Raw genomic sequence first — 14,942 nt, forward strand, 5'->3', positions numbered from 1 at the left:
GCGAAGTTACTCACACATACAATTCACTGCCGTCTGCCGTCGCCCTTACTATATCAAAGTTTATTTTACTATCAGTATTCAGTATCAGTATTTTATGCTGCAAATACACAACACCTTATACATTTTGTACAATTAACTTGACAATCAAGTACAATCATATCTAAGTTACATTAATTCAATGATATCTTCTTCCAGGAGGCCATTTTTATTATTTGACCCTTTTACGTGACACAGTGTGAATGATCACATTGTCTTTAGATGATAAGATGAAAAAACACAGAGCCAAGTTACGTGAAATAATTTAGGAAACTTTGGGTAGCATTGCTTTGGAATAGAGCTTGTTCAATTTGTGTGAGCTAAGATAGCCAATACTGTTTGTTGTAACTTGGCCTCATTTGGATAACAATACCATTAATGACAGGCCTTGACTGTGCAAGTTTTATTTAACGACTTAGCATTTTTATACGTTCAAAACGTACTTCTTAGGATCATGGTTACTGGAGCAGGATCTCTGATGCTGCAGGCGAAAATCGCAATGCAGCTATGCAAGCACGACCTCGCTTGTCGTAAACTCGAGTACTGCTCATGCGCAGTTTTGTCCATCTCTTACTGTGACTGTGCAAAGCTAAGAATCGGTAGCATTTTTCAGTAGCTACTGGGAACTCGAGTTCTTCGATTTATTTAACGTTTCTATATTTTGCAGTATCGGTTGTTATGGCGGATCCCCGAGTACGACAAATTAAAATTAAGACCGGAGTAGTCAAACGGTAAGTGTCTGTCTTGTTAAACTTTCGTGCAAGCTGTCTTGTCATCCTGCTACTCGCATAGATCCGAAGTAGGCCGCCCTTCTGACGGGCGATCGTGAAAATATGACCGGACAATCAGCGCAGTCCTGGGATGTAGCTTCAACTACACATCGGGGCATTTACGGAGAGCATGCTGTTGCTTTTTCTGTGATCCCATTGTTTGCATTTTCGCTAGTTTGAGGGACAATTCACGTGACATTTGGAATACCATTAATTTTCACAAACGCTGATATTTAAATGCTTTTCAAAAGCTAGTTGATGCTTATTTTCAGCTGTGTGGTCCGCATTTTTCTTTTTGTAACTCCTGCTTCTCTCCCTCACGTGTCTCTTCCCCGTTATTTGTTATTCATTTGTAGCTGTAAATGTGTTTCTGTCTGGAGAATCCCAGCGTTTTCCCTCTATATTTTAGTGCCACTGCATCCCATATCAGTTTGGGCCTCCCTACGCACTTCTCTATAAAATATGTAGGCTATGTCAGGAGATCATGTCGCTTTAGTCAAACGTAGGCTAATATTTTCGAACAACAATGGCATTAAGTGGGGTTCACTGAGGGAAATGAATGCCATTCTGAAACACTCATCATGTTGAAAAAGAGGTTACCCTCATAATGACTACAGAAATAACTGGCAAGTCAGTCTCCCTATTTCCAAGAAAATCACCTTAAGGTTAAACATGCAAACAAGTAGACAACACATTTCCAAGATTTTCAAAAGGCTGAAACCATTAACCAGTCTACCGATTGTGTATAATGCACTATTTCAGTCTTGGTTGTTATATTACCTTTTCCTTGCTTGATTTGTTCTTATTTAGCTGTTTGTTTTTATAAAGTGCATCCATGGGCAGCACTGTTTCACGGGCATTAGCCTAATTTTCAGTCCGAACTGTGAAATCTTCATTGGGTAGTTATACACACTAATCTTAGCAGGCCTTTTTTTTCTTAAAACAAGAAAACCATAGGCCTAGTATTAAAATTTAATGGTAGGCCTATTGTTGGCCACTGCAGGCCACTCAGTCATTTTGGTAGGTTACTATGGAGGGTGGTTCGGCCCAAAACCGTTACGTATGCGTTTTACAGTGCGATTGGTTTTGCTAATTCCATTGTGCGTTGTTCTCAGTTTTCTACTCACGCTGCATCTTATATTGAGCAATGCTACTGGCTTTGCTACTTACTCAGCTAATTGCGTTGTGGGATGCAATTGGTGTTGTTTGCTAAGCTAGCTTCGAAGATAACAGCAGAGCTAGCTGTGCATGACCACTCGTATTGCTAATGGTCCTGCTATTCACTTAGCTACTTGTTTGGCTACTCACTTAGCTGCACGTTTGGCTAATGGTTCTGCTATTGGATATGCTAATTATATTCTGAGTAGTTTTGCTGTTGGCTTGGCTCTTGTCTTTGTGAATGGTTCTAATCGCTTAGATAAGAGTTTAATGATTTTTAAATTTTTAGTTTGGTCCTTTTCTGCACCATTTTGTCCTGGTGTTTTGCAACTTGGTAGCATGATAATTCTTAATAAAGTCCATGTAAAGTCAGACTTTGCATTTGAAGATCATCTCCTGGTTTATGAACTTGCCAATATACTAAGAAGCCATTTCTTTCCATTCCCATAAATACACTGACTACAGTGTAATATGGAATTAAAGGGTCGTAGCGATGGTATCACAATGGGGTGATGTGTGCATATTGTTTTGTGTAGTTCCAGATTTTGTACCATGTACGAGAGGCAGTTTTACGCAAATTCTGCCATTTTTATAGCCCAATAAGCTTTACTATTTTGATGAAGTGGGAAAGTCTGATGCTTAAAAAGTCATTCACTACGTCATCCACAGCTAGCTCCACAGTTAGCTTTGCAAAGGCTGCTGTGGTAAGATGCACTGTGATAATTTTTTTTTTTTTAATTCTAATTTTTTTATTTGCCCTGGCAAAGTTCTTATAACCAGGTTGAAGTCAATATCCGTGTTTGTATTCAGCAGTGAAAGATCACGAATGATAATGCATTAACTAACATAGCTGATGGCTCGTCTGTCCACAGTGAATTTTGTAACATTCGAAATGATGTTCATGTGTACTTCGTCCAATATCCTGGCATAAGATTCTCTGGAAGTTGGCAACACTAGTCATTGTGTGCAGAAAAAAAAATTGCACTACAAAAGGCCTTTCAGCCTTTTGGCATTTTCCGATGAAAAATTGGTATCGTGGCAAAGGAACAACTTACAGAAGTATGTAGTACAGAAAATTTTGAGCGTTAAAATCTGCACATTTTGTTTTAGTGCTCTTTTTCATAAGCACATAAGGCCTACTGTACAGTTACTCCAGCCTGTTGTATGTTGGTGGGGAAAGTGAAGTGTGGTAAATATTGGTGTAGCGTAAGTTCGGTCCAAACCATGGCAGAAGGGCCCGTGAATATCCAGATCTCTGATAAATGCTCGGTGGCTTTCTGGTGCAATTGCTGCCATTACGTCCTCTTGAGCTGCAACCACGATGGTGGCATAAAGCAGCGGACCACTGTCAAAACACCGGCTGACCCCAACACATCCTACACCAGTCTTATTGATTTGGAGTACAGATAGCAGGAATTTATTTTCAATCTATCCCTCTCTCACTCCCTCCCCCTCTCCCCTCCCCCCTCTTTCTATCTGTCTTTCCCTCTCTCTCTCTCTCTCTCATGCCATAGTGTTGCTTTCACCTTTAAGTCTGGCAGTTTGTGGGGCAGGGGAGCTCGCTCAATAATTGGAGTTAGCCATTGATTACATGTAGTCAGCATACAGTGTGTAGGGGGGGTATTGAGAATGCTTACTGCATGTATGCCAATACAGCCTTTACTGTGGCCTAGAGTTGGCCTCTGATGAAACAAAAGTGACATCGGTAGATTAGAATGAGGCTAGGGCAATTCACATTGCAGTCCTGTTTGTTTTGCCTTTAACAGTCTTTTAGCAGCCACCTGTTTAAATGTTACTGACATGCCATAATTACAAATCTACGAGCCTTGATTATAAAATAATTTTATATGATGGACCTGTAGAGCGGTAGGTCATTGATTTTTCCCCTCCCTGCAGCAGTACCCCTTTACGCATGCTCCCGATGAAGTCTTTTCACACTGCTGAAGTGATGCAGCCGTTAGCTTAGCGTTATGCGTACTGTTGATGGTGTCCAACTCTGCCACTGGTATACAAAGCATCATTTGATCAGCCCCATATCTTACTTAGGTTTGATTGCTTGGAGATACTATTGTATGTGTTCATAATAATCTGCATCGGTAAGTATTTTGGGCTCTTGAGAAATGTGGTCCTTAAGTTTCAGCTGTTGGGCCTGGTTTTTTTTGAAGATCTTTTGTCTTATACAAAACAAGTAGCCTATGTTCTTGGATTGAGGTGAATCTGAATGTTCTAGATGTCCCTGGTCTTAGGTTAACCATATTCAGCAATGAAATGGTCGGCTCCCAGGGATGCATTTAGTAATTGAATTAGTCCCTTTCCTGTAATCCTGTGGAAGAGTCTCATTTATTCATTTCTAATAAGGTTCGAATGCAGCTTTTTTAGCGGTATGTTTCCTGAGCCCCCAGTCGCGGAACGTTCTGGTGCTGGGAGTTTAATTTGCGGAAGGGGAGAACATACATGAACGCCGAATATCCTCCAGCGTGGCGTGCGGGCGCACATTAAAGAGGCGTGACCTTGGGCAGGAACGGTAGCCGCCGAGCCGGGTCTAAAGGAACCGCCTCAGCCGTTCCCCTTCTCGAAGTTTAAAAAACCGCGTGCATGGCTTTGCTGCAGTTTTGCACATTTGATTTAGCGCCGCGAACGGCGGATGCCCTTAATAAAATGACAACAGTAATTTGGTTTTGTCATTCCGACTGGCGTCGGCTACACGGCTCAAAAATGCAGTATTAAAGTAATTGAATGTGTGTCGAGTCTAATTCTTTTTTCTATTTTCCAGAGAGCTGCTTTTCCATTAACTTTGGGAAAACACTGTGGCAGGTCCATTTAAAAACAAGCCCGGCTCCACCCTTCATATAAGAGCCTCAGCCTGGGAAAATAAGAAATTAAGATCAAGGGACATTTTTTCATTAGCCTGTCGTTTAGTTATTTGAATCCCCGCAACTGCCTCGCCAAACAGCCTTCGCCGTAATATAACTCATCTCAATGAGGCTGAAGGCCCTTATCTTAGCATATGCTAAGTATTACGAGAAGATGTCGATGGCAACATATTAAAATTATGGGTAATTGACATGAAATATGACAGTGGTTTAGGCTTTCTGAGCAACACAACGCACATTACGGCGGATCGGCGCGATGATGTCGCTGATTAATGACGGATCGCTCAGGCACACGCAGATGATTTTATGAAAAATGAATTCTTTGTTGTCATTCCGACACGCCGACTACCGCAGCCGGAAAAGACTATTAGGCGGGGAATCATTATCAATAGCGATATTTTCAAACTCTATTATGACAATCAGGCCGGAATTTATTCAATAGATTTAGTTCATTTGGCGGTAATTGATAAATAATCAAAATTTATCAATGTACTTGCGCACATTTCACTAACAATCAAGGAAAAGTGGCCCATTTACCACCTGACTTGGTCCAAATTAGAGCCAAATTGATGATCAATTAATCTTAGAAGGGGTAGCGCCGTATTTTGCGGAGGAGCAGCAGAAAAAAGTGGGAAAATAAATGAAGTAAAGACAGGGAGATTAGCGGAGTGAGCGGAAAGGAGCTGAACTATCGCGGCTGGCGGCTAATGAGCGTGCAGCTGGGGTGCAAATTGGCAGATTTATAGCGTCGGCGCAAAAATCTAAAGACAGGACGACGGCGGGCCGGAGTTGGGACCGATACTATCCCGTGCGGATAAATACCGGGAAATTAAGAGTGATTTTTCCGACTGCTACGCCCCATTAGCAAGGGTGTTCCCCCTGGGTTCGAAAAGGCTCGGGGTGGTGTAGGTATCTACAGGGGGTGGGACGGGAGTGGTACTGTTAGGTCTGGGAAACAGAGCTGATCTCTTCCAAGTTGTTGATTTAAACATGTCTTCCTTGTGTTTGATAATTTGATGAGTAGTTTAGGGTCATGATGGAGTTTTGGTTGCAAGGGAAATTCCATTGACTACTTCAGTTCACAAGAAGGTGTTACTAAGGAAAAAATTATGATAAACACACCTTCTGGGATTATATAACTGAGAAATGCTGTATTTGCGGTATCATCATTTGGAAATGTATTGGGAGTTGGAAAACCAACCCAAGACTACAGTAATGCTAAGGAAACCAACAGATAGTGCCAGGAGACCAGATGGAGCAGATAAGATTCAGGACTAGGAGTTGTGTAGAATGTGGAATGAGGATGGACAAAATGACTCAAGGAATATTTTGGGAGAAGCCAGAGCTTGACCAACTGAAGAGACCTGTTATCTGAGTGTGAGCGTCTTAATGGCCTCAGAGGGTTTATGGTCTAGGAGTGGCCTGATGTAGGAAGATTTATATAGACTGAAATCTTGGAATTACAGCTATACTAGGTGATCAGGGGCTTGACATGGTAAAGGGGGTCATTCTCAATGATGTGCAAGTATCAGTTGACATGGCATGCCAGAACATGTTAGGCAAATCCATAAAATTGAGAAGTCTTTTCCTACGAAGTCTGTCGTATTCATGCGGACTGTAGGCTTAATTTCTGAAATTCCCCTCTTCCCTGCAGACTCGCGAAAGAAAAGGTCCTCTATGTGAAAGAAGCAAAACAGCAGGAGGAGAAGATTGAGCGTCTGAAAGCGGAAGGAGGGGACGAGTACGTCATCAAGAAGCAGGTGGGTCATGCCTGGGGGTGCCCGGGGGCTTTTTGCATAGTCACAGTCCTCAGCCTTTGTAGCCAAAGTGAACATTTATGCTAATATGAGCGAGGTGCTGAAAAGTAGTGTGAATTACAACATGCGTCTGGTGCAGGGAATTGGTAGCGCATGGAGAACGCAAGAATGTATAAACTGGCATCAGTGAATCAGCTGCAGTTGGATGTTGGTGTTAGCATGGTGTAAAAGACATGGGATCATATTATTGAAGCAATACATACCGTGTAAACCATGCTAATTAAAGTACAAATGAAGCACTGGCATGGAGGAACAATACAAATATCTTCCAGCCTAACCTACACGCTGCTATGTTCAGTTTTCTATACAGTACTATGGGTCTGTGAATCCGCATCATAGCTAACTATCTTGTGTATATACTGTAGCGTCTTTAATATACTGTAAGAATTAGTGCAGAGTAAGACTTTACTCTCCTGAGTAAAAGATGTCAGATGTTTCCCCTTTGCTCAAATCCAGAAAATGAGCGTGCTTTGTGCATGGTATATGGTATTGTTAGGGGAAATGTTGGGTTCTTTTTTGGTGCAGACCTGTTTTAAATTCCTGCTCCAAGCTCCTGGACAAGAATAATGCTGATTCATTGTGGGGAAACCTTTGTGCCTCCTTTATTTCAGCTGGTGAACCACTTATAGTTTATTACACTGTTTCCTGTCATAAAAATATGAAAGCAAATATTAAACCCATAGCAACTGTTCAGATATTCATTGTAAAAGAGCATAAACGTAAAGGCTAAACCAGGTTGGTCGGGTGGTGGTTGGCCAGGGGGGAGACTGGAGTTGGTTCAGCATGACTGTCCTGCGTAATGTACAAGGTCAGAGAAACTAATCATTCTCAGTTTTAATTTGCTGATGCATTAAATTGCATTATGTAGTTTTGCAGGAATCCAATAATTAGCAGCACATGTTGCTAATTTAGTGCCACTCAGAGTGACCGCTGACCCAAGTCCTCCACTCTTTTTGGGCTGTCAGTCTCCCTGGTGTATGAGTGAGTGATACGCAGAGCACTGTTAGCCTCCATGGGCTGCCTGTGCCAGGCTGCTTTGCCAGGATGTCTTACTTTACTCCCACACCGTGGGTTCACTGGAGACCAGCATGCACACTGAGCAGCCAGAGGCACAATGCAGACACGTGACTGTGAACACACTTCCTAAATGCGGGTGACTGAACACACTGGACAGACACTCCCTTAATAATGGCTGACTGAACACACTCCCTAAATGTGGATGCCTGAACACACCCGACACACACTCCCTATATGTGGATGACTGAACACACACTTCCTTAATGTGGATGCCCAATTTGTAGTACTGATGGACACAGGAAGTGCATATTAGCAGTTTCAGAAAAATGCTGCAGTCCCTCAATGATTTTATTCACTTACATAAACAGTTCATGTTTTTTTGGATGGAATTAGAAATGGTCACTATGAGAATTACAGCATTACATTACATTACAGGCATTTAGCAGACGCTCTTATCCAGAGCGACTTGCACAACTTTTACATAGCATTTTACATTGTATCCATTTATACAGCTGGATATATACTGAAGCAATTTTGGTTAAGTACCTTGCTCAAGGGTACAACGGCAGTGTCCTACCCGGGAATCGAACCTGCGACCTTTCGGTTACAAGCCCAGTTCCTTACCCACTGTGCTACACGCCGCCGCATTATTACATTCTAAATAAATTCACAGCCATTTATTACTCATGCCGACTGATTTAAAACAGGGTCATATTTTTTAATACAGGGTGGCATTTGTTAGCTAATGCAAAACAGATGTATGAAACTGAATTGCGTTGTATTAATTGGATGGGGGAGGGGTAGGTTCATATTCCTGGAATTCTGTGGTTAGCCGTCAATGAAGAATAGTTTCATGATTGCTGTTAATATGACTTTCAAACTATTGAGTAATTAAAGTTTAATTCTATTCTGTCAGTGTTGTACATAATCAGGTTTCACACACGAGCTAAAACATATTTTTGTTGTCGGTTAACATATTAAAAACATTTTTTTCTTTTTTTGTTGGTTAACATTCGTTAGTCCTGTAAATTGAAAATGTAAATGTGTTGGAATTGTTTGCAGCACAACTGTCAAAATATTAGATCTGCATGCCAGTGGGCAGGTTTTGAGTGATAATTGGATAAATTGAAATGTTTGGAGTGCTAAAGGTGTAGTTTTCTCAGAGCTGTTTTGTACTCTCTCATACCTCTAAACAGGCATTTTGCAAAGCAAACTGAGCCCCTAACATTCATATCAGTTAAAATATAACCAGCAATACCGGGTTGCATCCAGTATAATTTGCACAATGGCTGTATACTTTTAAACTCGAGTAAAATCAGTCTGGCCATGTATGTGCAGAACCTACTTTTGAAAGTGCTGTGGAGGTGGTTGGTGCCTACATTGATGCAAGGCCTTAACCACATAAGAATTAAAGCACATTAGCCTACCGCATGAAAGTGCGCATGTGTATTCAACCCCCAGGTGGCCAGTGCAGTGGTTTGTCGACCCAAAAGTGATTTACAACCAGATATTGCATTGTTGCATAAATCCACATTGAAATAAGTTTTATATTTTTTCATGTGTATTTTAATTTCCAGGCAGCAGATGTCTTATCAAGGTGAAAAAGTTGAGTCGGGAAGGTTGAATTGTGCTTTGAGAGAATCGAATATCTGATGGTAGGTTTGTTTATCCTGGTGTGCTGGGATTAGTTTGAGGCGTTTCTGGGTATTCTAGCTGTTCCCCTGTCCGTAAGGCTCCTAAGAGCTTTGTGTATGTATTTCAGCTGTAACCAGGCTGTCTGTGTGCGTGGACCATGTCATTTGAACATTTAAACAAATTTGCTTCTCACAGCCCCAATGACAGGCTACCAGGCTGGTCTTTTAGGTGACTCAGGTGTCTCACCGCACTGACCCCCCCCCCCATGTGTTTGTGCCCCTTGCAGGTGGAGGTCCTCCAGGAATCACGCATGATGGTCCCCGACTGTCACCGGCGCCTGGCTACAGCACACATGGAGCTTTCACAGTTATTAGTGAGTCCATACCCCACACATGAAGTATTCACAGTTATTTTAGTGAGTCCATATCCTGTATATGGGGCTTTCACGGTTATTAGTGAGTCCATACCTCTCATGTAGAGCTTTCACAGTTATTAGTGAGTCCATACCCCACACATGGAGCTTTCACAGTTATTAGTGAGTCCATACCCCACACATGGGGCTTTCACAGTTATTTTAGTAAGTCCATGCCCCACAAATGGGGCTTTCACGGTTATTAGTGAGTCCATAACCCACGCATGAACCTTTCACAGTTATCCATGAGTCCTTACCCCACACATAGAGCTTTCACAGCGATTAGTGAGTCCATACCCCACATATGGAGTTTTCACAGTTATTAGTGAGTCTATTCTGGACTCTGCAGGCCTGCGTAACCTGTTCCGGAGATGCTCCTAATATCCGACTCCTGTTCAGTCACATTTCAGAGTGCAGCATCCTTGGCTTCTCCAGTGTGAATTGTTGGAGTCTTGCATTGACTTGACCTTTCCTGTGTGATTATCCATCACAGTGGAACTTACACGTTGTATCACATCATAACTGAATAAATCAAGTAACGTATGAAATGTAAATCAATGCATTCAAAGTTTAGTTGTTTTTGATTTATATTATGTATTTCTATCATTTATTTGGGGTTAGCCACTAGTGTTATCCAGTTTCACAATTTAAAAGTGCTTTTCAGATGACTGCAAAGGGATTGATGGGGGAATATTTATTTTGCTTGGTCAGTGATGCAGCAGGTTTTGACTGTTGCAGATGGTAAGGGGAATATTTCTTTGGCGCTCGTGAGGTTGTTAAAGTTTTCCCTGTCTTTCAGTGCATCTGTGGCTTTTGGCATGAGCATCTTAGCATGTGGAAAAGTGCACCACGCGTGCTGCCACACAGCCAGCCAATCCGCCGTCGTTCTGACTCTCTCTGCTGTTTTCTACATTTTATACTCAAACCAAACCATTGCACAAATAATAGAATGCACAGACAGCATTTTCTTTTTGTTTCAATTGCATTACAGAAAACAAAGACACTGTAGTTGACATTCCTGTTGACGTATTCTCATGTAATCTACCACATTTCTGTCTCTGTATCATTCATTTCAGACTTTAAATTAAAATGCCCATGATAAAGTGTTTGTAGAAACCACAGTAGTAACAGCACTGGCCTTTAGATTTCTACCAGTACTTTCACATCATAATTTTTCATCATATAATATACAAACTAGTATGATATTTGAAAAAAGTAAATCCGTCCAAGTGGTCTTTTATAATCCTGAATTGTGAATAGCTTATTTTTGACATTTTCCACATGTCTACATAAATATTTCTGAAAATTGAAAATAATTATTTGTCCTGGTAAATTTGTACTCTTAAAAATGCACAAATTATGACAGGGTTCATGCGTTAGTTATTTGCAATATCCAGTGTCCCACTATACATTTAGGGCAATAAAACCAGTGACGCAGTCCTGTAGGAGCTGCAGTGAATCTGTACACATATTTTGGATGCATTCTCGTTTTGACATACTGTACGTAACAGAAGTTTGGAGCACTGTGTAAGAGAAACGCGCTGAGCTGCGGACGGACTTCGCCGTGCTTTTCAGAAAACGCGGTAAAGATGTTTCAGGCCCGAGCAGCCAAGTGAATGCAAAGAAACGATGCGAGGCTTCCAGATTGTCGGGCAACTGAAGACAGAGACAGAAAGGTCACTGCAATTACGGCGAAGCAGAACTGTAAAGGCCAAAGCTTAGGAGATGATTGGCAAGACCGGGACTATTAGCTGGAGCACAGGACAGGGATATCTCAGCAGGCATGTAAAACAAAGCCATCTTTTCAAAGGGTCCTATCAATTCAACAGATACCCTATCCACTTAGCAGCTATTAAATGGTAGATTTTGTTTAACTTAACCATTAGGCTTTCTGTATTTCATGCTATAGCTTCATTGGTGATATTTGGAGATGCCCTTTTGGAAATGACAACCATCATGCCATTTTTAAATTTCATATTTAACTGTTTTTGAATGTTCATTTGCATATTTGTTTCCTCTGTGTGTCATCCTTATATCGTTTGTTTGTTTCTCAGGAAATGGAAGCAGACCTGGGAGAATTGGAAGAATACAAAGAGGCCAGAAATATGCTGGATTCTGTGAAGTTGGAGGGATGATTGTTTTCTCCTGGTATTCAAACAGCTCTGTCCATTCCATTGAGTCAGAATGTATTTTTTTTTTTGTATTTGTTGCAGAATGATTCTCCTACATGTCTATAAATGATTGTGCAAGCACTTCAAATAAGAATCAAATAAATGTTTTTTTCCTGTGATCTTGTCTTACTGGATATTTCCACTAGAAACAATTTCACAACAATGTGCTCAGTAAAAGTCACTATGCGTAACAATAGACCCAGGTTGTTGGTCAACATTTAAATGTTAGAAGTTAATTTCTCAGGGTGTAACATTCTGGAGAGTTGAGTGATTAATTTGGTATTACCAACCTTACCATAGTAAAAAAGTTATCTCCATTAAAAACAGCAATACAAACATTTCTACTGTATATGTACACGATTACAACTAAGAGTTTGCAGTACCAAAATACAATTAAGCTGAGAAAGCCATGTTCTTGTTCATAAATAGTGAAAGTTAACTAGACTTATTACTGGTTATTGGAATTGTTCAGATTACACTGTAGAGCTTGTAACATATCAAAAGCACCCATAATTTTGAATTTAATAAATATTTTGAACATTGTTCATATACTATCAGCAGAAATAAAATTTAAGTTTGAGAAAAGATTGTCCACATTGCAATTGCTTGCTGTTAGAATGGAGTTTACTCAGCTTGGTTTGTATGGAAGAACAGTCCAACATTTGGTTTTGGAATTTTATAGGAATCCAGGGTTGAACTAAAATTAATGTTATTACATCTTTTATCCGTCGATAAAGATGAGCAAAGAAGGCTTCAAAGAAGTAGAAAATACAGATAATGAACTGTCACCCTTAATTCTTGTAAATAAAATCCAAACAAATGTTTTTGCATTGATGTGCTATTTTTTAAGCTGCTCATTTTTGGGGAACTGGATTCTGAACTCCTGTGACTTCTCTGCGGTATAAAAATAAGGTAGCATGCATGTCATCCACAGGCACTTTTTCACATTTTTTAAATCTGAAAAGTAATAGCTAGCTAACATACATGGTACTGTGCAAATGTCAGAAATCACCCTATTGTTTGTTTAGTTTCTTGTAAATAAGCCATTCAGTGCAAACGTTTTTCTTTCAGTGTCAGACAATAATTCAGGAAACACAACATAAATTACTGAAATGCCTCCCCCACTACGTATATCAAATCTATCAGTATTTGTTCACTTTTTTGTTTGTACACCCTACTACCACTTTGTCTTCCATACTTCTGATCAACAAACAAGTTACAGCTGTGTCCTCATCAACAAACTTTAACCAAAAGTGTCAATGACATTGTTAGAACCTGTTGCCTTCAAAAGTGACTCTAAAATTCAAACAAAAAACTACCCAAAAACATTGCCTTGCAGACTTTGTTGTCATGTGCATCGAAAATGGCTAAAGGAAATATTTCTCATGAGATTAGATAAGATGATTCAACTGCATAAGGAAAGTGAAAGTCAAAGGAAAATAAGCAACAACAAAAAAAAAACAACTTACCTAAACTAGTGTTCAGAAGATTATTGCAAAATACAGAGAAAATGGGATTCCTAACAACTGTGCAAGGCCTGATAAACCACCAGAATTATCACCATCACAAAGACAGTTGTGTTACTAGGCTACTGACAGTTTTATTTTCTTCCTATATTGTCTTTATTTTATTTATTGTCCCTGTTTGGCAGGTATGTGACTAAGTGGGGAGTTTTAGGTTGGATAGCCAGAAATGAATCTGTACCTAGGTGGAATAGTTGTCCATTTAGTATATAGAAAGTGTGATGTCATCAAATCCTAGATTTTACACTCTGACAACAGGAATGGATCCTGAAGTCGAGTCGACTTCCGTGGTTGTGACCAATTACTTTCTCTCCTTGAGATCAGTATACAGTCCCATTCTGATAGTGAGCCTATTATTGATGAATGATTGTGTGCTGGTGTTTCTCATCTAGGGTAGTATTTGTTTATCATAGAGCATTTTAACTCTATGTAGTACTTGTCGCTGTGTGTCTTTAAATTGGTTGTATGAATTGACAGCCATATAGAGTTGCATTATAAACTTCAGATGACATTTGTCAAAGAATGCATTTTGTATACATCAGCGTTGACTATATTCTGAGCTACTTGAGCTACATAGTGAATGACACTATTTGTTCCATCTTTTTCATCGGAGTTTTCCTTCTGAGCGCCACCTGTCTGTTGCGTTTGCCATGGTGAAAGTTCATCTTTGGGACCAAGGCTTTCACGTTAATTGGGATACTCCTCTTCAGGCCGTTCGGCCATTGAGAACATCTGTTACCCTCTTCACTCCCGGGGAAGGGGGGGTGGTTGATGGATGAGGCGAGGGCGTGTCCACTCACTGGTGACTTGGCGCACGGAAAACCTGAGTGGACACACCCCCTGCTGTCCCCCATAGCCTGACCAGTGACTCACTTTCTGTGACTTGCACTGGGCAGACTGGCAGAGTTATTCTTCAAGCATGACTGGGTGATCTTACCAGTTTAACTTTTTCTTCACCATTAGAAACTACTTTCAACTCCGGGTACAAGCCTTTTTTACTTCTACCAAAATTACCATGCCTGCATGTATTATGTTTGTACAAAAGAAAGGCACGGAATGTTAGAGGAACTTATGTACTATATTTTTACTGTTTAAATGCATGTATAACCCTAAAAGCTGGTAGGTTTTGACTGAGCCCATTTAAATGTCTTTCAGTTTACCTGAACACAAAAAAGTCCATTAACATGTAGTTGACAATTACATATAAAATAAAAACCTCTGAATATGTTCCTGCTCTATATCCCATCCTGGAACTGAGAAAACCTAAATAAATATAGGTGTAACAAAGTAAAACTTTAGGTTTATCCTATGAAGCATTTTCTTCAGTGTAGCCTAGCTACTATTTTTAAACATGTATGCACGAAAGGTGTGATTACTGATTAGCCATAAATGTTCTTTAAGGGAAACTGCTTTTGGTGTAAGACCAGCCTGTATATTAAATCTGCTTTAAGCCTTCATACAGCTGCTCAGTCTTGTAGTCAGTATGCTACTTCATGTAGGGCACCATTCTGATGAGAATGCGATGGAAAT

General features: G+C 40.4%; 1 protein-coding gene across 1 annotated transcript; it reads left to right on the top strand.

Moving 5' to 3' along the window:
- Positions 1–576: 576 nt before the first annotated feature.
- tbca (tubulin cofactor a) lies at positions 577–12,008 on the top strand. Its single transcript, XM_064296777.1, has 4 exons — positions 577–767; positions 6,492–6,597; positions 9,593–9,679; positions 11,773–12,008. Exons 1-4 carry the CDS (start codon positions 715–717, stop codon positions 11,851–11,853), a joined length of 327 nt encoding a protein of 108 aa, XP_064152847.1. The 5' UTR covers positions 577–714; the 3' UTR covers positions 11,854–12,008.
- The last annotated feature ends 2,934 nt before the right edge of the window (positions 12,009–14,942 follow it).

Source organism: Anguilla rostrata, chromosome 10 (genome assembly GCF_018555375.3).
Source record: "Anguilla rostrata isolate EN2019 chromosome 10, ASM1855537v3, whole genome shotgun sequence".
NCBI classification, from domain to species: Eukaryota; Metazoa; Chordata; class Actinopteri; order Anguilliformes; family Anguillidae; genus Anguilla; species Anguilla rostrata.